Source organism: Euphorbia lathyris, chromosome 10 (genome assembly GCF_963576675.1).
Source record: "Euphorbia lathyris chromosome 10, ddEupLath1.1, whole genome shotgun sequence".
Lineage (NCBI taxonomy): Eukaryota > Viridiplantae > Streptophyta > Magnoliopsida > Malpighiales > Euphorbiaceae > Euphorbia > Euphorbia lathyris.
Window position 1 is genome coordinate 50,721,840 of NC_088919.1, and position 23,933 is coordinate 50,745,772.

A 23,933-nucleotide genomic window follows, 5' to 3' on the forward strand; every position below is an offset into this window, starting at 1 on the left:
TACTTTTAAAAGGTAAAAAAAAATATAGCAAGATTTAAAGACTAAAATAGTACAATATTTCCTCACATTCATTGTATTTTTTTTCCACTAATCTAAGATTTTAGTAAGCATAAAAAAACCAAAAAAATCTACTGTACAAACAAACGGAATTTAAAATCCAAAAGTTTGCTACATAGATTGTCACGTCTGTGTCTACATTTATAAAATTTATATTTTGATATTAGTATATCTTATAATGATTGGGTGTGTGAAGTTAATTTGGTGCTACGGAAAAAGTTTGGAGTTAATTTGATGGTTTTATGTGTAAATTAAAAGTTTAGAGTAATTTTTAAAAGATTATATAAAGATGGAGGACCAAACGAGATCTTTGCCGAATTTGGATATATATCTATCCAAAGCCTTCCAGGATATTCGAGGCGTTATCTTCTTTTCTTTTCTTTTTATTATTCCTTTTATATTCATCAGTTTTCTCTGAACCGTTTCTCCACTGTTTCTTTGATTTATGGAGATTCGACCGTCCGAATCACTCGAAATTGGAACCATAGCATCCTTATACATAGTTCTAAATCCTAACCGAAGAGTTTTTGAGTTTCGGAAGTGTTTGGAGGGAAACGTCTTAGACATAATTTAGCAGCGAATCGATCGGGTGTATTTTGTTCAATTAGTGACCAATGTAAGTAACTATCAACTATATTTTGAGTTTTATGTATATAGATATATATAATCAAAAAAATTTCAGAAATTGATATTTTAGGGTTTATACAGGTATTTGTAAATTGGGGTTTTTCACGATTTTGCTTTTTATTGTGAAATTATGGTTCAAATGAAACTAATGACTATGCTTCTATGTGAATTTCAGATTTTACTTGATTATGTTGATTTAAGGCTTGATTTGGTTGATTATGTTGATTTAAGGCTTGATTTGGTTGATTTACATATATACATATATGTTTTTGGTTTCAATGTATATAGATATATATGGAATAAAATGAATTTGATGATTTCTTACGAATTGTTTTTGGATTGAGAAATCTGTTGCGGTTATTGTTGTTATTATTTTGGATTGAAGTCCAAATATGATTTTTATGAGTTGTGATATTTTGAAAGATAAAATGGTTTTGTCCATCTAGGATTGCCCGGGGTAGGAGTTGTATTTGTAAGACCATACCTAATGGCGGTATGGCCAGAGTGCACGGCTGGTAGTCCTAACTGTTAGGCAAGGAATGAGATATAAATGAGATATCTCGATATTGTTATGATTGATGTTATGATCTACACGGGTGGAATTCGAGGATGGATACACATACACAAATTTTATTTTATGAACTTAAGTTTTGAGAATATTTTATAAGGTTTTGATGACTATCTTATAAACTTAAGTTTGAGTATATTTTATAAGGTTTTGATTAAATCCCTTTATAAAGGTATATATGTAGCTATGTTAAGTAAAGTTGGTTTTTATAGCTGATAGTTTCTTACTGAGATTTCTGTCTCACGTTTTTAAATGTTTTAATGTTTTTAGGTGAGAAAGTACAAGTATAGAGAAGATTACCGACCGATTAGGCGAGGATTGGAAGTTGTTACTTAGTGTTAGAATTATTATTAGAACCTTAGTATTTCAATTGTAATGTAATGAAGTTGGTAAATATGTTGAGGTTCTTGAATGACTAATGTAGTAAGGATATTGATTTATTGAGAATCTATATCTAAGAGGAAGACTTGAAAAGTTTGACATTTAGGATATTTGGATAATTTGGAGACTCCTAAGTATTGATTGTGATATTTCTATTTCACGCTCGATGCTGATTGAGGTCGTCTAGGGTCGAGTGTGACATAGATATAAATTCAAGATATAATATCTGTTTGGCTCTCTAAAGTAAGAGTGTGTTTATTTCAGCTTTTCGGAGAATCGTTTAGCGTTTCACTCCAAACCACAGGAAATATAGCATTCGGTTAGGTTTATATAACCGCAACGTTTTTAACCTTTTTTCTGGAAACTTGTAACATTTTGGAGCTTTTTATAAATAGTTGTTTATAGTCATTTGTTATTGACAAAATTATCCTTTTTATTTCCACAAAATATGTTTCTTCTTTAACATTATTTTTATTTATATAGCATAATTACCGAAAGGACAAGGTTTTATCATGTTCAATAATTTATTTTATTATTTTTATTAATTTTATTAATTTGTGTAATGCATTTTTTATTTTATAATTCATTTGTTGATTAATTTAAAACATGTCTATATTTGACATTTTAAATAATTAAACAACTAATAATAAATAGTTAATATCAACATCAAACAACTATTAGTTAACGGCTAAACCAAACGGGTCCAAAAGCTTTTAGGTCAATTAGAACCTTAAACTATTAAAATCTTCAACTAAGAAAAAATCATCAATTCAGTCATCATTCTATGTAAAAATCATCAATTGATTCGGTTCGGTTGAACAGTTTTAGACACTTTTCTCCAAATTTATTTTGAACCAACACTAACATTATTATAATCTTTATCAAATAGTCACATTTACTGATTTTAGAATAGGAAGATAATTGGATGATTTTTACTTAGAGCCTAATTGATAATTTAAGAAGTTTTAGTTTAGGATGAAATATTCATGCCTGGATTCAAACTTGTCACACCCGACCCCATCAAATTAACTTCACACACCCAATAATTATAACATATACTAATATCAAAATATAAATTTTAGAAATTTAGACACGGATGTGACAAAACTCGTGGCCAGAATATTAAATGGGTAAAGGTCAGTCTCCATGAGTGTAATTTACCATATGTTTTTTTTACAAAACAAAGTATTTAAAATTACACGTTAAGTTCTGATGACAATCAATAGCATTTCTATTATTTAAAAAAATTGCATTTACATATTGACAAAACATATACCCAAAATTGAATTGCAGCGGTGTGAAATGAATTTAAATATCAATTTAGTTCATAAAATGTCAAATTAGTTAAAAATGTGAAATGTCACCATATGATTTATGGTCTCGATTTAGGGAGCTGTGTTTTGTGAGAATGTGTTTTATCAATATGTAAGGATAATTTTTTAAGGTAAAAATATTATTGATTATAATCAGAACTTAATAATCTAATTTATAATATTTTTTAAAAGTAATTTATAATCCTTTATTTTGTAAATAAAACATACCACATGTCTTTGGTTTTCAAATTAGGCAAACCATAAACCTTTTTTTCACGTACCTTTCCCTAATTTTTTAGTCAGTATATTTTCTTAAAGGAAATCTCTACGTTAATTTAATCTTTTTCTACAGAAATTTTCTTAAATTTTTTACTTGTAATTAAAAAATAATTTCTAACTATATATATATATATATATATATATATATATATATAATATTATTTTCGAGATCTTCACGGCTGGTTTTTCGGAGGTAGAGGTGAACATCCTTACGGTTCGGAGATAGTAACATCCACCGCCGCTCAAATTTAATCTTTGAAGGTAAACCTTTCCTCGCTCCCAGCCCGTATCCAAAAATTTCAGTTTTCCTCCGGCTTCGTGAATTCGAATACCCACGATTCTCGACACCCCATATATAAATATCTTAAATTGTGTTATACCAAATAGAGGACCACGACCGTTGTCCATAGAGACCTTGGAGTACACAAAATAAAGACAGAGTCTCAATTCCCTTCCTAATTTTCTCCAACACACCACACCTCTCATCTCCTTATCTCAATTATCTAAAACAAACCCTATCAATTTTCACACAAACATGTACAAAATATATGAAAAAGTATTTGTTTCTTTTTTATTAAAAATTGCATTTACTAATATTTTAGAGGTCCATTTGTTTCAACTGTCCATATTTACTGTTGTTGTTAAGTTATTTGTTGTTGTTGTTAAATATTAGTTGTTTTTTCTACAAAAAGTAGTTGTTTCGGAATTTTACCAAACACTTTCTATTTCCTATTTAGTATTAAAAGGTAAGAAGCAGTTCCGAAAAATGGAAACAAACCAACACAAAATAAGGGTTAATTTAGTTTTAAGATTATTAAAAAAGTTTAATTTTACTTCCATCATATAAAACAAATCAATTTGTCTCAATAGTAAGCATCCTAACTCAATTATACTATTCTTTCTAGGAAATGTCACTTACTTGTTATTACTTTTAAAAGCACAAAATTTAACTAAACTTTCTCACATAAAGATAAAAATGAGTTGAAAAAAATTACCATGAAAATAAAATTGAGCTGTTTTATACAATAAGAATAAAATATATATTTTTAATCTTGGGGTAAATTTTGTCAATATTCCAAATAATTTTGTTTTAATACTCAGAATAAAAATTCTTCGATATTTTTAGGTAATTTACACCCATGATCTTTTAACTTTTTACTTGTTTTCATTATGACCTCTGAACTTTAAATATGAACATTGTGATTATTGAACTTTGCACTATATTACATAATTACATTGTTTACCGTTGATCAATATATGCACTCCAATAATAGTTAATCCTCTATTATAAACTTGGTGAAAATGATATTTTAAACGATTTTAATTTTAGAACTTTGGATTTTGACGTCATTTAAGTGTTATTTAGTTAGGAAATGATTGTTTAAAGAGAAAAATCTAAAAAATAATAATTTGAAAAATCTAAAATAGTAGTTAAGTGTCTGCATTTTTTTTTAATCTAGGCTGTTAGTAAAGAGTAAATTTGATATAATACTAATGGGACCAGAATCAATATATATATATATATATATATATATATATATATACCATCTGTTAAACTAACACCCCGTTTATTTGTATATACCATCTGTTAAACTAACACCCCGTTTTTTTTTGTATTTAATTACAATCGAAAAATAAAAAGTCACAATGACTACTTTTAAAAGGTAAAAAGAAATATAGCAATATTTAAAGACTAAAATAGTACAATATTTCCTCACATTCATTGTATTTTTTTCCCACTAATCTAAGATTTTAGTAAGCATAAAAAAACCAAAAAAATCTACTGTACAAACAAACGGAATTCAAAATCCAAAAGTTTGCTACATAGATATAAATTCAAGATATAATATCTGTTTGGCTCTCTAAAGTAAGAGTGTGTTTATTTCAGCTTTTCGGAGAATCGTTTGGCGTTTCACTCCAAATCACAGGAAATATAGCATTCGGTTGGGTTTATATAACCGCAAAGTTTAACATTTTTTCTGGAAACTTGTAACATTTTGGAGCTTTTTATAAATAGTTGTTTATAGTCATTTGTTATTGACAAAATTATCCTTTTTATTTCCACAAAATATGTTTCTTCTTTAACATTATTTTTATTTATATAGCATAATTACCGAAAGGACAAGGTTTTATCATGTTCATTTTTTATTTTATAATTTATTTGTTGATTAATTTAAAACATGTCTATATTTGACATTTTAAATAATTAAACAACTAATAATAAATAGTTAATATCAACATCAAACAACTATTAGTTAACGGCTAAACCAAACGGGTCCAATAGCTTTTAGGTCAATTAGAACCTTAAACTATTAAAATCTTCAACTAAGCAAAAATCATCAATTCAGTGATCATTCTATGCAAAAATCATCAATTGATTCGGTTCGGTTGAACAGTTTTAGACACTTTTCTCCAAATCTATTTTGAACCAACACTAAGATTATTATAGTCTTTATCAAATAGTCACATTTACTGATTTTAGAATAGGAAGATAATTGGATGATTTTTACTTAGAGCCTAATTGATAATTTAAGAAGTTTTAGTTTAGGATGAAATATTCATGCCTGGATTCAAACTCGTGGAGATCTCTAAGACTAACTTAACTACAAGTAGCTGTGTATTTACCAAACTCAAAATTTTCTTCTTGTTTGTTTTGGTACTGCTAAAAGAAAGCCAATGTACTGTATCAAGGACAACAATTCTTAATTATCATTACTAATGATAAAAATTCACAGTAATTATCATTACTCTTTTAGCCCTATTACATATCATTACTCTTTTAGCACTATTACATATCGTAGCTGCTAAACTCAAAATTTTCGTCTTGTTTGTTTTGGTACTGCTAAAAGAAAGCCAATGTACAAGGTTGTATGTAATATTATATACAATAGCCGTGATCGCCGGCTATATCATTCTCCGTCGTCGTTTTACATGATGGAACAAGCATGGGGATTGTCGTCGCTGAACATTTGTGCTGGATTCATTGGTGGATGGTTGTACACTGGTTCAATATTATTGTAGATCGGAATCAGGTAACCTTGATTTATCGGGTTATACCCATAACCGTATTGTAGATGTTGTGGGTCAAAAGTGTAGCTCTGAGAAAATATCCCGTCCAGCCAATTAGTCGGAACATATGCCGGATAATAGTCCATTTTATTTGTTACCTCCGCCATAGCACCACCGTCACCACTAGCTGCCGTCCCGGTCGCAGGCGCTGGATCTGGAGCAGGAGCAGGAGCAGGAGCTTTTTTGTTCTTCACCTTTGCTTCTTCTCCTCTTTCACCACCTTTCTCATCATCATTCTTTTGCTCTCCTGCTCCGGCTTCATCTTTCTTATCATCATTCTTTTTTTCTCCAGCTCCGGCTTCATCTTTCTTACCATGGCTCTTTTTCTCGCCGACTTTGGAGCCAAAGCCTTCTTTATTGTCATCCTTCTTTTCCTCGCCTCCTCCGTCCACTTTCTGAGCATCATTCTTTTTCTCGCCTTTTCCGTCTACTTTCTCAGCATCGGTCTTTTTCTCGCCTCCTCCTCCATCGCCGTCGCCGCCGCCGCCGACTTCTTTCCTTGCCTCGTCTGTCTTCGGCTGAACGACCTCAACCGACGTCCGGAACTTCTCCGACAGGTAAGGCACGAGGTCCTTAACTTCCATTGTCCCCTTCACCGTTACCAGATCCTTTCTATCGTCGACTGCCACGCTCTCAACTCCTGTTAATGGGTAACGTCAGTTATAATTTGAAAAAATATTTGTATAATCGCAGATATTAAAATATTCTGAAAATTTATCTACCTTTGATTTTTCTGATTATCTTCTTCATTTTGGTAATGCAATCATCACAATGAGTTATGATTTTCAAAACTACCATAATCTGCGTCTGATTAATTAAATCCAAACGAGTTAATCACTGTAATCAGAAACATATTGAAATTAATTATTTTATTCTTATACCTCTTCAGGTGGTGGTTTCTTCACCTCCGGTTTCTTCTCGGCGGCTTTCTCATCCGCTTTCTTCTCACCACCACCGCCGGCGTCTTTCTTCGGCTGCGGAGATACAATCTGTACTTCCTTCTTCATTTTCTTTTCCAGCCTCGCTTTCACTTTCTCAAGGTCAACCTCCCCGATCATTGTCAATTTGTTCGATTGACGATTGGTCTTCGTCGACTCCACACCTTCAACAACAAATCACAAATTTCAACTGGCAATCCAAATCAATCAAAACAAATCAATTAATCCTATTCAATTCTCACCTTCTAAATGCTTCACCGCTCTTCTAATTTTCTTACAACAGCCTTCACAATGCATGTCGACTTTGTAAACAGAAACAGGCTTCGGTTCATCCTTTTTTTCGCCGCCGTCGGTAGTGGCGGCAGCCACTTTATCTCCTTCACCTTCTGTCTGCTCATAAGAAAAACAAAATTAGATCAGAGAGAAACTCTTAATGAATATTCGAATAAGTAAAGTGTGATTCAAAATCATACCCAAAAGCCGGGGGGCCACTTCGGCCCTAGTCGGACTATGGCAAAAGTCTTACAATGTGGGTTTTATTGGCCTACTTTGTCCAAAGATTCCCAAGACTTCGTCAAATCATGTGACGCTTGTCAAAGGAGTGGAAACATTTCCCGAAAACATGAAATTCTCCAACAAGGAATCTTAGTCTGCGAACTTTTTGACGTGTGGGGGATAGACTTCATGGGACCTTTCCATAAGTCACATAACAACGCTTACATTCTTGTAGCAGTTGACTATGTCTCCAAGTGGGTAGAGGCCGTTGCCTTACCTTCAAACGACTCTAAGGCGGTAGGGAAATTTATAAAGAAAAACATTTTTACTCAGTTCGGGACCCCTCGAACTATCATTCGCGATGGGGGTTCCCACTTTTGCAACCGACAATTCGATCAACTCTTACTTAAATATGGGGTTGCACACCGAGTCTCTACACCCTACCACCCACAAACTAGTGGGCAAGTTGAGGTTTCTAACCGAGAGTTAAAACGCATTTTAGAAAAAACGGTTAACTCCTCTAGGAAAGACTGGAGCTTGAAGCTCGATGATGCTCTTTGGGCGTACCGCATGGCGTTTAAGACGCCCATCAGGATGTCCCCTTATCGTCTAGTTTTTGGAAAATCATGCCATTTGCCCGTAGAATTAGAACATAAAGCATATTGGGCGCTGAAATTTTTAAATTTTGACGTGCAGGCTACAGGAGAACACCGCCTCCTCCAACTCAATACTCTTGATGAACTTCGCTTAGGGTCATACGAAAATGCCAAACTTTACAAAGAACGTACAAAACGGTGGCACGATAAGCACATTCAGGTTCGGGAGTTCACCAAGGGGGATCAAGTTCTCCTCTACAATTCTCGCCTCCGGTTATTCCCCGGAAAATTAAAAAGTCGGTGGTCGGGACCATACACCGTAATCAATGTACACTCCTCCGGAGCAATTGAGATCCAAGGTCCCGACAATACAACCCTCCGGGTCAATGGCCACCGTCTAAAGATATACCGCGGCGACGTTTTTCCACAACAAGGCGAAACCACGCTCCTCGCCACACCATGAGCTTGCGCATCACCAAGGAAAGTCGAGCTACTCCGACTCTAAATGTAGCGCTGGTTTGATGCTCTCAAACCCTGTATATATCCATTCATTTATTTTCTCTTGTTTTCTTCGTTTCGCTTCACTCCCACGGAAAGCCAAATCCCAATCCGACATAATACGCGGGGCGTCTTCTTATGCACGCCCCGCGTCTTTGTGCCTCTGATCCAAAATTATGCAAGGGACACCTTTCACGCAGGGCGTACCCCCTGTTACGCCCCGCGTATGAGTTCCTTTCCGTGGCTCCCAAAGTTCAGAAACTCAAACACGCAGAGCGCCCTATTCCTGCGCCCCGCGTATTTGAGTCTCTGACTCCAAAAGCAATAAAAACGCCGCCCTACGCGGGGCGCCCCCCTGAGCATGCCTCACGTAGGGCCCCTGACCACTAAGGGTCTCCTTTTCCTTCCTTACCTTTATTTTTTGTTTTTGTTTTAATTTCTTTTTAAGACGCCCTTGGAATAGGCGTCACTTTAAATAACGCGGAGGGCCGTGCAACCCCGCACTTAACGTTTGTTTTGCACTAACAAAAACAAAAATAAAAATAAAATAAATACAAAAATAATTAAATTACTTTATTGAATCTTTCAAATTTTTCCCAACACGCTATCCCTCCTTCGGAAATTAATTAAAGTTCCGTTATTTGTCATCAAAAATAAAAGACGTCGACACAAGGGGATGACCTAATTAAGGAATTTTAGTCTTGGTTTTGAAATTAGGGAATTTGTGCAAAGCTTAAGTTAGTACTAAACTAAGGCATTGAGTCTTAACCCTAATGTTATCTCCATAATGAATTTTGAAAAGGCAATAAAAACGGGATAGTTGAGAATTTAGCGAAGACTTGATAGTACACAATTTGAACCCGAATCTTTGTGAGGTATTTTTGAGCCTAAAGGAGTTCGTACAAGAACTCCGATTCTTTCACAATTTTTCGAGAGCTTTGACTTCACTCGACTCATAGAATTTGCATCCAATACCGGGTTAAGTACACTTATTTTTGGTAAAAAGGCAATAGATGATAAACCGAACCCACGTAGGCTAATTTTCCTCAATTTATTTTTCTCGTTTTCATTGAACATTAGGAAACCCCTTCGAGCCTATTAACCAACTTTTTTTGTTAATACCCTTTTAACATTTAACCCTTTTTCCTCTTGTTCAAATACCGACATAACCAAGTTGCACCCGAATTACCCGAAATAAGTCACGGCCTTAGCAAATGAGCACCATAAGCTTTCAAAATTTTGTTTTTGTGCCTCTATCAAAACAAAGGATACGATAAAAATAAAAAGGCATTCTCAAGCTCCACCCGAGCAATTTTGAAGTATATTTTGTAAAATTCGAGATATAATATCTGTTTGGCTCTCTAAAGTAAGAGTGTGTTTATTTCAGCTTTTCGGAGAATCGTTTAGCGTTTCACTCCAAACCACAGGAAATATAGCATTCGGTTAGGTTTATATAACCGCAACATTTAACCTTTTTTCTGGAAACTTGTAACATTTTGGAGCTTTTTATAAATAGTTGTTTATAGTCATTTGTTATTGACAAAATTATCCTTTTTATTTCCACAAAATATGTTTCTTCTTTAACATTATTTTTATTTATATAGCATAATTACCGAAAGGACAAGGTTTTATCATGTTCCATAATTTATTTTATTATTTTTATTATTTTTATTAATTTGTGTAATGCATTTTTTATTTTATAAGTGATGCATTTTTTATTAATTTTTATTATTTCTTTAAGATTTCGTGGTTGTTTTATTGTCTCGCGTTGTAGCTTATGTTTGTCTGATGTGGAATCAATTGATCATCTTTTCGTCACTTGTCCGTTTGCTAGAATTATCTGGCAAGGTATTAGCTCGTTGTTTGGACGTCGGATCAACACAAGCTCGACACTTAAAGATCTCATAAGTGATGCCATAGTTCAATGTTTTAGCTCTCAAATTTATGAATTATGGGCATCTGCCATTGGAAATTCTATTTGGGCATTGTGGATTACTCGGAATAGATGCATTTTTGAGGATGAAAAACCGGAAACAGTAATGGTTTTAAGACGCATTTGGAGAGTTTTAAGAGAATCTTCTCACACGGGCCGCGGTACTACTTGGAATTCGTTAGTGGAATCACAAATTTTGGGAGAGCTCGGGATTCCTAAAAGGTATGCTAAAGGGCCGCGAATTATCCCAGTTGTTTGGCAGCTTCCTCCGAGGGATTGGACGAAGATTAACACTGATGCCTCTGTTTTGGGTTCCCCTGGACCGGTCGGGTGCGGAGGAATTTTTCGATCAAGTACTGGTTTGTGTTTGGGAGCATTTGCTTTTCCAATCACCAGTTCGTTTGCCTTCCTTGCTGAGCTGTCTGCGGCTGTTCATGCTATTGATTTGGCTTACAACAAAGGTTGGCGGAAGATTTGGATTGAAAGCGACTCTATGTATGTTGTGCAGATGCTGAAATCCAAATCCACATCGGTTCCTTGGGTAATTAGACAAAATTGGTTAAATTGTTTGACACAGGTTGAAGCTATGAACTGTGTTGTTTCTCATATTTTCCGCGAAGGTAATCAGGTTGCAGACTCGCTTGCAAACTTTGGACGGACAACTTCTAGTTTGACGTGGTGGGATGATATTCCGAGCTTCTGTGAATCGGCTTTTCTTCATAATAGGGGAGGACGGTGCTCTTACCGTTTCTCTTGATCTTGTTCTGTAATTTTTTTTTCTTTCATTCTTTTGTTTTCGTTTTTTTTTTCTCTTTTAATTTTGGTTCGGGGTCATGGGGTTGAGGTCGGGGGTGCCAGCTTTGCTGGGATGTCCGTCTTCGGCTCCTCCTCGATAACCAGCCTTTAATTAAAAAAAATTCATTTGTTGATTAATTTAAAACATGTCTATATTTGACATTTTAAATAATTAAACAACTAATAATAAATAGTTAATATCAACATCAAACAACTATTAGTTAACGGCTAAACCAAACGGGTACAAAAGCTTTTAGGTCAATTAGAACCTTAAACTATTAAAATCTTCAACTAAGCAAAAATCATCAATTCAGTGATCATTCTATGCAAAAATCATCAATTGATTCGGTTCGGTTGAACAGTTTTAGACACTTTTCTCCAAATTTATTTTGAACCAACACTAAGATTATTATAGTCTTTATCAAATAGTCACATTTACTGATTTTAGAATAGGAAGATAATTGGATGATTTTTACTTAGAGCCTAATTGATAATTTAAGAAGTTTTAGTTTAGGATGAAATATTCATGCCTGGATTCAAACTTGTCACACCCGACCCCATCAAATTAACTTCACACACCCAATAATTATAATATATACTAATATCAAAATATAAATTTTAGAAATTTAGACACGGATGGGACAAAACTCGTGGCCACAATATTAAATGGGTAAAGGTCAGTGTCCATGAGTGTAATTTACCATATGTTTTTTTTACAAAACAAAGTATTTAAAATTACACGTTAAGTTCTGATGACAATCAATAGCATTTCTATTATTTAAAAAAATTGAATTTACATATTGACAAAACATATACCCAAAATTGAATTGCAGCGGTGTGAAATGAATTTAAATATCAATTTAGGTATAAAATGTCAAATTAGTTAAAAACGTGAAATGTCACCATATGATTTATGGTCTCGATTTAGGGAGCTGTGTTTTGTGAGAATGTGTTTTATCAATATGTAAGGATAATTTTTTAAGGTAAAAATATTATTGATTATAATCAGAACTTAATAATCTAATTTATAATATTTTTTAAAAGTAATTTATAATCCTTTATTTTGTAAATAAAACATACCACATGTCTTTGGTTTTCAAATTAGGCAAACCATAAACCTTTTTTCACGTACCTTTCCCTAATTTTTTAGTCAGTATATTTTCTTAAAGGAAATCTCTACGTTAATTTAATCTTTTTCTACAGAAATTTTCTTAAATTTTTTACTTGTAATTAAAAATAATTTCTAACTATATATATATATAATATTATTTTCGAGATCTTCACGGCCGGTTTTTCGGAGGTAGAGGTGAAGATCCTTACGGTTCGGAGATAGTAACATCCACCGCCGCTCAAATTTAATCTTTGAAGGTAAACCTTTCCTCGCTCCCAGCCCGTATCCAAAAATTTCAGTTTTCCTCCGGCTTCGTGAATTCGAATACCCACGATTCTCGACACCCCATATATAAATATCTTAAATTGTGTTATACCAAATAGAGGACCACGACCGTTGTCCATAGAGACCTTGGAGTACACAAAATAAAGACAGAGTCTCAATTCCCTTCCCAATTTTCTCCAACACACCACACCTCTCCTCTCCTTATCTCAATTATCTAAAACAAACCCTATCAATTTTCACACACACATGTACAAAATATATGAAAAAGTATTTGTTTCTTTTTTTATTAAAAATTGCATTTACCAATAATTTAGAGGTCCATTTGTTTCAACTGTCCATATTTACTGTTGTTGTTAAGTTATTTGTTGTTGTTGTTAAATATTAGTTGTTTTTTCTACAAAAAGTAGCTGTTTCGGAATTTTACCAAACACTTTCTATTTCCTATTTAGTATTAAAAGGTAAGAAGCAGTTCCGAAAAATGGAAACAAACCAACACAAAATAAGGGTTAATTTAGTTTTAAGATTATTAAAAAAGTTTAATTTTACTTCCATCATATAAAACAAATCAATTTTGTCTCAATAGTAAGCATCCTAACTCAATTATACTCTTCTTTCTAGGAAATGTCACTTACTTGTTATTACTTTTAAAAGCACAAAATTTAACTAAACTTTCTAACATAAAGATAAAAATGAGTTGAAAAAAATTACCGAGAAAATAAAATTGAGTTGTTTTATATAATAAGAATAAAATATATATTTTTAATCTTGGGGTAAATTTTGTCAATATTCCAAATAATTTTGTTTTAATACTCAGAATAAAAATTCTTCGATATTTTTAGGTAATTTACACCCATGATCTTTTAACTTTTTACTTGTTTTCATTATGACCTCTGAACTTTAAATATGAACATTGTGATTATTGAACTTTGCACTATATTACATAATTACATTGTTTACCGTTGATCAATATATGCACTCCAATAATAGTTAATCCTCTATTATAAACTTGGTGAAACTGATATGTTAAACGATTTTAATTTTAGAACTTTGGATTTTGACTTCATTTAAGTGTTATTTAGTTAGGAAATGATTGTTTAAAGAGAAAAATCTAAAAAATAATAATTTGAAAAATCTAAAATGGTAGTTAAGTGTGCATTTTTTTTAATCTAGACTGTTAGTAACGAGTAAATTTGATATAATACTAATTTGGACCAAAATCAATATATATATATATATATATATATATACCATCTGTTAAACTAACACCCCGTTTATTTGTTATCCATTCGTTTGTTGAAAAATATTGAATAAGAAAAAATCTTGTTTTGAAAAATAAAATTTTTTTTTTGTATTTAATTACAATCGAAAAATAAAAAGTCACAATGACTACTTTTAAAAGGTAAAAATAAATATAGCAAGATTTAAAGACTAAAATAGTACAATATTTCCTCACATTCATTGTATTTTTTTCCCACTAATCTAAGATTTTAGTAAGCATAAAAAAACCAAAAAAATCTACTGTACAAACAAACGGAATTTAAAATCCAAAAGTTTGCTACATAGATATAAATTCAAGATATAATATCTGTTTGGCTCTCTAAAGTAAGAGTGTGTTTATTTCAGCTTTTTGGAGAATCGTTTGGCGTTTCACTCCAAATCACAGGAAATATAGCATTCGGTTGGGTTTATATAACCGCAACATTTAACCTTTTTTTTCTGGAAACTTGTAACATTTTGGAGCTTTTTATAAATAGTTGTTTATAGTCATTTGTTATTGACAAAATTATCCTTTTTATTTCCACAAAATATGTTTCTTCTTTAACATTATTTTTATTTATATAGCATAATTACCGAAAGGACAAGGTTTTATCATGTTCATTTTTTATTTTATAATTTATTTGTTGATTAATTTAAAACATGTCTATATTTGACATTTTAAATAATTAAACAACTAATAATAAATAGTTAATATCAACATCAAACAGCTATTAGTTAACGGCTAAACCAAACGGGTCCAAAAGCTTTTAGGTCAATTAGAACCTTAAACTATTAAAATCTTCAACTAAGCAAAAATCATCAATTCAGTGATCATTCTATGCAAAAATCATTAATTGATTCGGTTCGGTTGAACAGTTTTAGACACTTTTCTCCAAATCTATTTTGAACCAACACTAAGATTATTATAGTCTTTATCAAATAGTCACATTTACTGATTTTAGAATAGGAAGATAATTGGATGATTTTTACTTAGAGCCTAATTGATAATTTAAGAAGTTTTAGTTTAGGATGAAATATTCATGCCTGGATTCAAACTCGTGGAGATCTCTAAGACTAACTTAACTACAAGTAGCTGTGTATTTACCAAACTCAAAATTTTCTTCTTGTTTGTTTTGGTACTGCTAAAAGAAAGCCAATGTACTGTATCAAGGACACCAATTCTTAATTATTATTACTAATGATAAAAATTCACAGTAATTATCATTACACTTTTAGCCCTATTACATATCATTACTCTTTTAGCCCTATTACATATCGTAGCTGCTAAACTCAAAATTTTCTTCTTGTTTGTTTTGGTACTGCTAAATGAAAGCCAATGTACAAGGTTGTATGTAATATTATATACAATAGCCGTGATCGCCGGCTATATCATTCTCCGTCGTCGTTTTACATGATGGAACAAGCATGGGGATTGTAGTCGCTGAACATTTGTGCTGGATTCATTGGTGGATGGTTGTACACTGGTTCAATATTATTGTAGATCGGAATCAGGTAACCTTGATTTACGGGGTTATACCCATAACCGTATTGTAGATGTTGTGGGTCAACAGTGTAGCTCTGAGAAAATATCCTGTCCAGCCAATTAGTCGGAACATATGCCGGATAATAGTCCATTTTATTTGTTACCTCCGCCATAGCACCACCGTCACCACTAGCTGCTGTCCCCGTCGCCGGCGCTGGATCTGGAGCAGGAGCAGGAGCTTTTTTGTTCTTCACCTTTGCTTCTTCTCCTCTTTCACCACCTTACTCATCATCATTCTTTTTCTCTCCTGCTCCGGCTTCATCTTTCTTATCATCATTCTTTTTTTCTCCAGCTCCGGCTTCATCTTTCTTACCATGGCTCTTTTTCTTGCCGGCTTTGGAGCCAAAGCCTTCTTTATTGTCATCCTTCTTTTCCTCGCCTCCTCCGTCCACTTTCTGAGCATCATTCTTTTTCTCGCCTTCTCCGTCTACTTTCTCAGCATCGGTCTTTTTCTCGCCTCCTCCTCCGTCTCCGTCGCCGCCGCCGACTTCTTTCTTTGCCTCGTCTGTCTTCGGACCTCAACCGACGTCCGGAACTTCTCCGACAGGTAAGGCACGAGGTCCTTAACTTCCATTGTCCCCTTCACCGTTACCAGATCCTTTCTATCGTCGACTGCCACGCTCTCAACTCCTGTTAATGGGTAACGTCAGTTATAATTTGAAAAAATATTTGTATAATGGCAGATATTAAAATATTCTGAAAATTTATCTACCTTTGATTTTTCTGATGATCTTCTTCATTTTGGTAATGCAATCATCACAATGAGTTCTGATTTTCAAAACTACCATAATCTGCATCTGATTAATTAAATCCAAACGAGTTAATCACTGTAATCAGAAACGGATTTAAATTAATTATTTTATTCTTATACCTCTTCAGGTGGTGGTTTCTTCACCTCCGGTTTCTTCTCGGCGGCTTTCTCATCCGCTTTCTTCTCACCACCACCGCCGGCTTCTTTCTTCGGCTGCGGAGATACAATCTGTACTTCCTTCTTCATTTTCTTTTCCAGCCTCGCTTTCACTTTCTCAGGGTCAACCTCCCCGGTCACTGTCAATTTGTTCGATTGACGATTGGTCTTCGCCGACTCCACACCTTCAACAACAAATCACAAATTTCAATTGGCAATCCAAATCAATCAAACCAAATCAATCAATCCTATTCAATTCTCACCTTCTAAATGCTTCACCGCTCTTCTAATTTTCTTACAAGAGCCTTCACAATGCATGTCGACTTTGTAAACAGAAACAGGCTTCGGTTCATCCTTTTTTTCGCCGCCGTCGGCAGTGGCGGCAGCCGCTTTATCTCCTTCACCTTCTGTCTGCTCATAAGAAAAACAAAATTAGATCAGAGAGAAACTCTTAATGAATATTCGAATCAGTAAAGTGTGATTCAAAGCCAAACCCATCGATTAAAGATATACAGTGTTAAAAACATTGGTAGAGTAATTTTAATTTTAATTTCAATTACACTTAATTCAGCCAAACTTTTAATTTTTCCAAATTTATCCACCTAAAAAAATAATGTTTTAATCAATTTTAATTTTTCAATTTTTTTGATTTGAAGTTTTTTTAATGAGGGAGAAAGTTAATGTTTAGAGAAACAAAACTTCAAAAATGATAATTTTGAAAAATAAAAAATATGATTATTTAATTTTTAAAAATTTTCATTTTGAGATCGATATTGGTCAATTTGAAAAAATAAAAATTTTACCAACCACATATACCGATCTAAAAAAATGTGAAATCATGTAACATTTATTTGAAATTAACTCAGACAACTCACTTGATGTGGTTGAGTAACAAACTCCATCGCTATATCTATGTCGTCGGAACACTTTCGAAAAGCTAGTTTGCTCTTCGCATACATAGCTTTAATCATTAGATAATCTTGGAGGTCCTCCATCACCATGGCCGCACTTTTGAAATGTTTCCACATTTAGATTGATCTTCGTTCGGTGTTTGTCAAGCACTTCAAATGGGTGAGATCGATGGCCTAAAGATTTAATATAAAATGGTTTGTAATGACTGAAAATTCAACTAATTGAATAAAATTAACTTTGAAATAAGGGATGTTTGATTACCTACTTTTCTCTTTAGGTTTGCTTTTTTACTTTAAAAGAGAGACTTTTATGGATTGGGTTAGACATCATTTGTTTGTCTTTTATAGCTGAAAAATCAATCTTTTCAATCGTAACAGTCAATTTCATTGAATTTTCAGTTTCAAATTTATTTACCTTATAACCGATTAAATTTAATTTCATTGAATTTTCAAAATTAATTAAATATAGTCAAATATACATCTTACCATTTTTAAGAAAAATGCATTCCAAAATTTATTACATTATAACTGTCCCAATTTTTCAGTTTTAAAATTGTATTCCATTCTAACTTATTAAAATTCAATTAATTGTTTTATAATGGTTAAAATACATTAATAGCTTCTGAACTTATCTCAAAATGTTGATTGGCCCCCTAAACTTATAAAATGTTTTGTTAACTCCCTCAACTTGCTTAAATTAACCTATTGGCCACCTAGATTTGTTTAAAATGAAATATTGGTCTTCTAAACTCGCCTATAGTGATTCATTAGCCTATGAACTTGTTTAAAGTGATATTCATTTCAATTTGTTTAAATCTATAAAAATAAAGTCAAAACTTAAAAAATAAAGGTCTGATTCGTAATTCTATATCTTTAAAACAAATTAACTTTCTATTTTTTACACCTTTATGGCGTTTTTATAAGATTTAGGGACTTAATCATTACAGTTTAAGTAAGTTCATGAGCCTAATGAGACACTATGTAAGTGTCGGAGATAATAAAGGTTTTTGAACAAATTCAGAAAGCAACTGATGTATTATACCATAACTTTACAAAATGTAAGTCGTCCAGGCTATCTCGAAAAAAAATAATATAATACTCATGTTGATTAATAAACACAAAATGGGAACAAGAAAAGAAAGTAAAGAGTAGAATTTGTTCAAATTATACCTACAATGGGATTTGGTTTTAGAATTTGTGTCACATAAAGGATGCAGTTTGTAAATAAGAATCACAACTAAGAAGATGTTAATTTTTTCCTCAATACATACAATTAAATTGCATAAGGATGAGACCACATTATGAACAAATGAAAAGACAAACCTTTGGGCAATATGTTCAATATCCTCTTTCTGAACGACTTTAGGATCATCGAACCCAACCATATAGTTGTGTAAATCAGCAGACACAACATCGGCAATACACTAATTCATGGGAAAGACCATGGAACCACCTGCAGCACCTATATCAGCAACCCACACAAAGCCAAATCAATCCATAAACTAATATCAGAAAATTGAGATGTAAGATTAAGAGCCATAGTTCAAATAGCTTCAACAATACAATTGAAAGACGTTTGTAAAATTATAACCGTAGTAGCTTCCTCAATCCAAAAATAATTCGCATCAAATAGTCGAATTCATTTTCTCGACTCAATTTTCAAATAAATACCACAAGCATAAAATTATACTTCAAATTAATCATTTTATAATTAAAATCAAAAGTAAATACTTTAAAGAATCTATTTCAATAAAAAAAAACCATAAGTTTGACAATTTCATCAAATTAAACTCACTCAAATATTATAGAAATAGACTTAAATAAAATTTATACCAAATACTTTATCGGACTATTTTCATACATTTTTATTGGACTATTTTCATACATTTTTATCGGACTATTTTTATTTGCCATTATCACCGGAATAGTTCATGTAATACTGATCAGTTGGACTCGTGACACTGTACTATTTTTAAGTTCCAAACTCTTATACTAATTTTATATTCGATACCGTCTCTACTTGGTAAATATCGGCATTGGTCCTTGTATTTATTAATTTTAACTTTTGCTTAAAATATTTTATTCATAAGATTTAAAATAATCGAAATATTCTTATTAGATTATTTTCGGTCACTGAGATATTAATTTTGAACCGACGTAGTTAATTTGGACCAATTATACCTTTAAACTCGTAACACGGCTAAAGGTCTTAATACGGAATTTTACTTCGATAAATCTAAAGGACAACTAGTCTAAAATTTATATTTTTATATTTTATTAGTAACCTATAGGCTTGATAAATTACTAATCACAACCCTATTAAAATTTAACGCAACTACCGAAACCAAACTTACACAAAATCATACCGATAACATTTTAAAAATAATTTGAATCTAAAATACAGTTACCAAAATATTGTCGCCGAAATACTGTTTTTGGTCGCCGAAATGCCGTTTCTAGTCACCGAGAGGTCGTTGGCATCTAAATATCACCGACATCAAAAGAATTGTAAAATTAAAAAGATAACCCTATTAATTGAAAATCCATTTAATAGAACCATTTTATTATAGATAAATTCATATATATATATATATATATATATATTTAGAAAATCATATAGAAATACTAAAACATTTTCTTCTTTATTTTCTTCACGAAACTCCAAGTTGAATTGGCCCATTGAAGAATAAAAATGAATTTTTGCTAAAGGGAAAATGATTGAATAACCAAAATTTTAAAAACTAATTTTTTTTCTTTTTGATATGTCAAGTAGCACCTCAAATATAGACTTTTCTAAAGCTTTTTCTTTTTCATTTAAAAGAAACATTTTTTTTTCAAACAAACCTCTCATTTCTCCTGTACTTATAATAAAGAAGAAATTACATCAAAAATCATGTTTGAATTTTAATTTATATTTAAGTAATTCCTATATTTGTGTTTTATCATTTCTTATTTTTATTTTTAATTTTGTCAAAATTCAGTTATTTTCTTCATTATTCAAAAACCATAATTTTGAAAAAAAAAAGAAAGTGGTATACGGATGTAGTAAAAAAAATTGAAAAATATGACAAAATAATAAATTATTCTTTGAGTACGAGGAAATTATAAATATATACTTGATTCATGACTTTTGTCTAATTCACTCTATAATAAAATAGTTACATAAGTCATATGTAATGTTTTTCTTTTATTTGAAAATGGACACATGGATTATGAATTGTTGAGATATGGACACATGGCTTTTAAATATTTAAAATGGTGACATGTATATAGGACATGTGTCTTATCACATGTTACTCATAATTTTTTTAATTAATTCATAATTAGATTATAATTAATATTATGGTTATATTAATTGTGTGTTTTAATTGTCCACATGTTACTTACTATCACATATTTAAATTATTTATAGTAAAATAAATTCTAAATTTTAAATTCGTGTATATATAATTTGGGAATTGGTAAAATATCAATTTTGATCCTTTTAATTTATAACATTTTATAAAACTTTACCCAAAACTTTTAATGTACACCTAAAAACATTAAATTAGAACATAATAGTATACTTAAATTTTATAATTAACTAACACTATCTATTTCGAAAATAAAAATTTAGACACGGATGTTACAATTCTACCCACCTTAAAGAATTTCGTCCTCGAAATTCATATCGATTTTTACTTAGGACAATTAATCGTTACAATTACTTAATTATGATTTTTTTTCTTCCTAACCCACTATCGAGCTATATAATGTTCAGACTTCTATCCCAAAATTCACATTCGTAAATCACAATCCACCACTCTAGGTCCGAAGAAAATAACCTAGGCTCTGATACCAAAATGTCACACCCGACCCAAATCGGCTTCGGGTATAAACGAAAAATAGGTTAACGGGCATTCGTAAGACAAAAAGGCGAATCGATTTTCTAATAGATAAAAATTTATTTAAACTACCTAAAGTTTTATTTATTATTTGGCTTGGACTCGATAATTCTATCGAGCTTCCTACGTATCCCGAACTTCTTTTAATCTTTAAACCAGGAATCAAAGCCACGTAGTTCTACCTATTTTAGGTAGTTCTGATAGGCAGTTCTCTTAACTTATTAACTCATTTTAACTTATTGACACGTTGATTGATTCACTAATAACTTAATTATATATTTCACTTTATTACTATATAATTTAATATATATAAATCACTTTATCAAAACGAATCAAATCGAATAACGTTTTATCAAAACGAATCGAATCGAACACCGTTTTATCAAAACAAATAATGTTTCATCAAACGCAATCAAATCGAACAACGTTTCATCAAACCGACGCTTTATCAAACCAAATTCGTAATCAAATCAACGTAAAATTATATTTCAAATCATCAAGCCTTTTCAAAACGTAATACTAAATTTACGTGTGTGTCCATCCTCGAATTCCACCCGTGTAGCTGATCATAACATCAATCATATCAATAATCGAGATATCTCATTCATATCTCACCTTGCCTAACGTTAGGACTACCAGCCGTGCACTCTGGCCATACCGCCCTTAGGTATGGTCTTACAATTCTTACAACTCCTACCCCGGGCAATCCTAGATGGACAAAACCATTTTATCTTTCAAAATATCACAACATAAAAATCATATTTGATTTCAATTCAAATCTCATAAATAATAATAATAACCGTAGTAGCTTCCTCAATCCAAAAATAATTCGCATCAAATAGTCGAATTCATTTTCTCGACTCAATTTTCAAATAAATACCACAAGCATAAAATTATACATCAAATTAATCATTTTATAATTAAAATCAAAAGTAAATACTTTAAAGAATCTATTTCCATAAAAAAAATCATAAGTTTGACAATTTCATCAAATTAAACTCACTCAAATATTATAGAAATAGACTTAAATAAATTTATACCAAATACTTTATCGGACTATTTTTATACATTTTTATTGGACTATTTTCATACATTTTTATCGGACTATTTTTATTTGCCATTATCACTGGAATAGTTCATGTAATACTGATCAGTTGGACTCGTGACACTGTACTATTTTTATGTTCCAAACTCTTATACTAATTTTATATTCGATATCGTCTCTACTTGGTAAATATCAGCATTGGTCCTTTTATTTATTAATTTTAACTTTTTGCTTAAAATATTTTATTCATAAGATTTAAAATAATCGAAATATTCTTATTAGATTATTTTCGGTCACTGAGATATTAATTTTGAACCGACGTAGTTAATTTGGACCAATTATACCTTTAAACTCGTAACACGGCTAAAGGTCTTAATACGGAATTTTACTTCGATAAATCTAAAGGACAACTAGTCTAAAATTTATATTTTTATATTTTATTAGTAACCTATAGGCTTGATAAATTACTAATCACAACCCTATTAAAATTTAACGCAACTACCGAAACCAAACTTACACAAAATCATACCGATAACATTTTAAAAATAATTTGAATCTAAAATACAGTTACCGAAATATTGTCGCCGAAATACTGTTTTTGGTACCCGAAATACCGTTTCTAGTCACCGAGAGGTCGTTGGCATCTAAATAGAGATGGAAAGTCATTTGGATCGAAACATTTGGATCGATCGTCGATGAACTCATTCCACATAGAGATGGAAAGTCAGAGTTGAGGGTGCGTACAAAGGAGAGCCAGGAGAATATTAGGGCTGTAAAATGAAATTATTAGGGGGAAAGCATTTTTGTTTTCGGGAAAGATCCCCCTTTTTTTTCCAATTAATAATATATGGTCGCGGATAGATAAATGAATTGGTAACAATAATTTTTTACTTGTAACTCAAATTTATATGTGACAATTACAATTGTAACGGTAAATATAAAAAATGTTACGATCATTTATAATTGTTACAAACATTTCTTTTGTGACAAGTTAAAAGAAATTATCACAAATTATTTATTAATTATGTGACAATATATTTTATTTGTAACTAAAATATGTTTGTTATAATTAATCGTTGTAACGAAAATATTTAAAAATATGTGATAATATATTTATAATTATCGTAAAATCTAATGGTGACTATCTAAAATAATTGTTACAAATTATTTAATAATTTTTTGATAAAACTTTTTATGGATAACTAAAATATTTTTGTTATTAGTTATAATTTAATTCTTGCAAATTGATTCAAAAAAAATAAATTTAATTATTGCAAAATAAAATAGTTATAATTTTATTTGATACGAAAATAGTTATAATTTAATTGTGTGACAACTTTTTTTTTTTTTTAAATTACTATTATAAACATATATCTGTACTAAACATTAAAACAAAAGAAAGAACAATACCAAAACCATAAAAACCCTAAAATTAAAATTT

At 31.4% G+C, this 23,933-nt stretch overlaps 2 protein-coding genes across 2 annotated transcripts in view; both read right to left on the reverse strand.

Moving 5' to 3' along the window:
• Window positions 1–6,152: 6,152 nt before the first annotated feature.
• LOC136208127 (heavy metal-associated isoprenylated plant protein 5-like) lies at window positions 6,153–8,299 on the reverse strand. The gene is made up of 6 exons (XM_065998945.1): window positions 8,237–8,299; window positions 7,475–7,622; window positions 7,176–7,396; window positions 7,017–7,101; window positions 6,608–6,934; window positions 6,153–6,421 (listed from the first exon to the last, which is right to left on the reverse strand). Exons 1-6 carry the CDS (start codon window positions 8,297–8,299, stop codon window positions 6,153–6,155), a joined length of 1,113 nt encoding a protein of 370 aa, XP_065855017.1.
• Window positions 8,300–16,172: 7,873 nt separating this feature from the next.
• LOC136208128 (heavy metal-associated isoprenylated plant protein 3-like) overlaps window positions 16,173–23,933 on the reverse strand; it is a 35,888-nt gene continuing 28,127 nt past the window's right edge. Inside the window, exons 4-7 of the mRNA XM_065998946.1 lie at window positions 16,916–17,041; window positions 16,617–16,837; window positions 16,458–16,542; window positions 16,173–16,375 (exon numbers count right to left, since the gene is read on the reverse strand). Of these exons, the coding sequence (XP_065855018.1) occupies window positions 16,173–16,375; window positions 16,458–16,542; window positions 16,617–16,837; window positions 16,916–17,041 (635 nt within the window). The remainder of the gene's footprint in view (window positions 16,376–16,457; window positions 16,543–16,616; window positions 16,838–16,915; window positions 17,042–23,933) is intronic.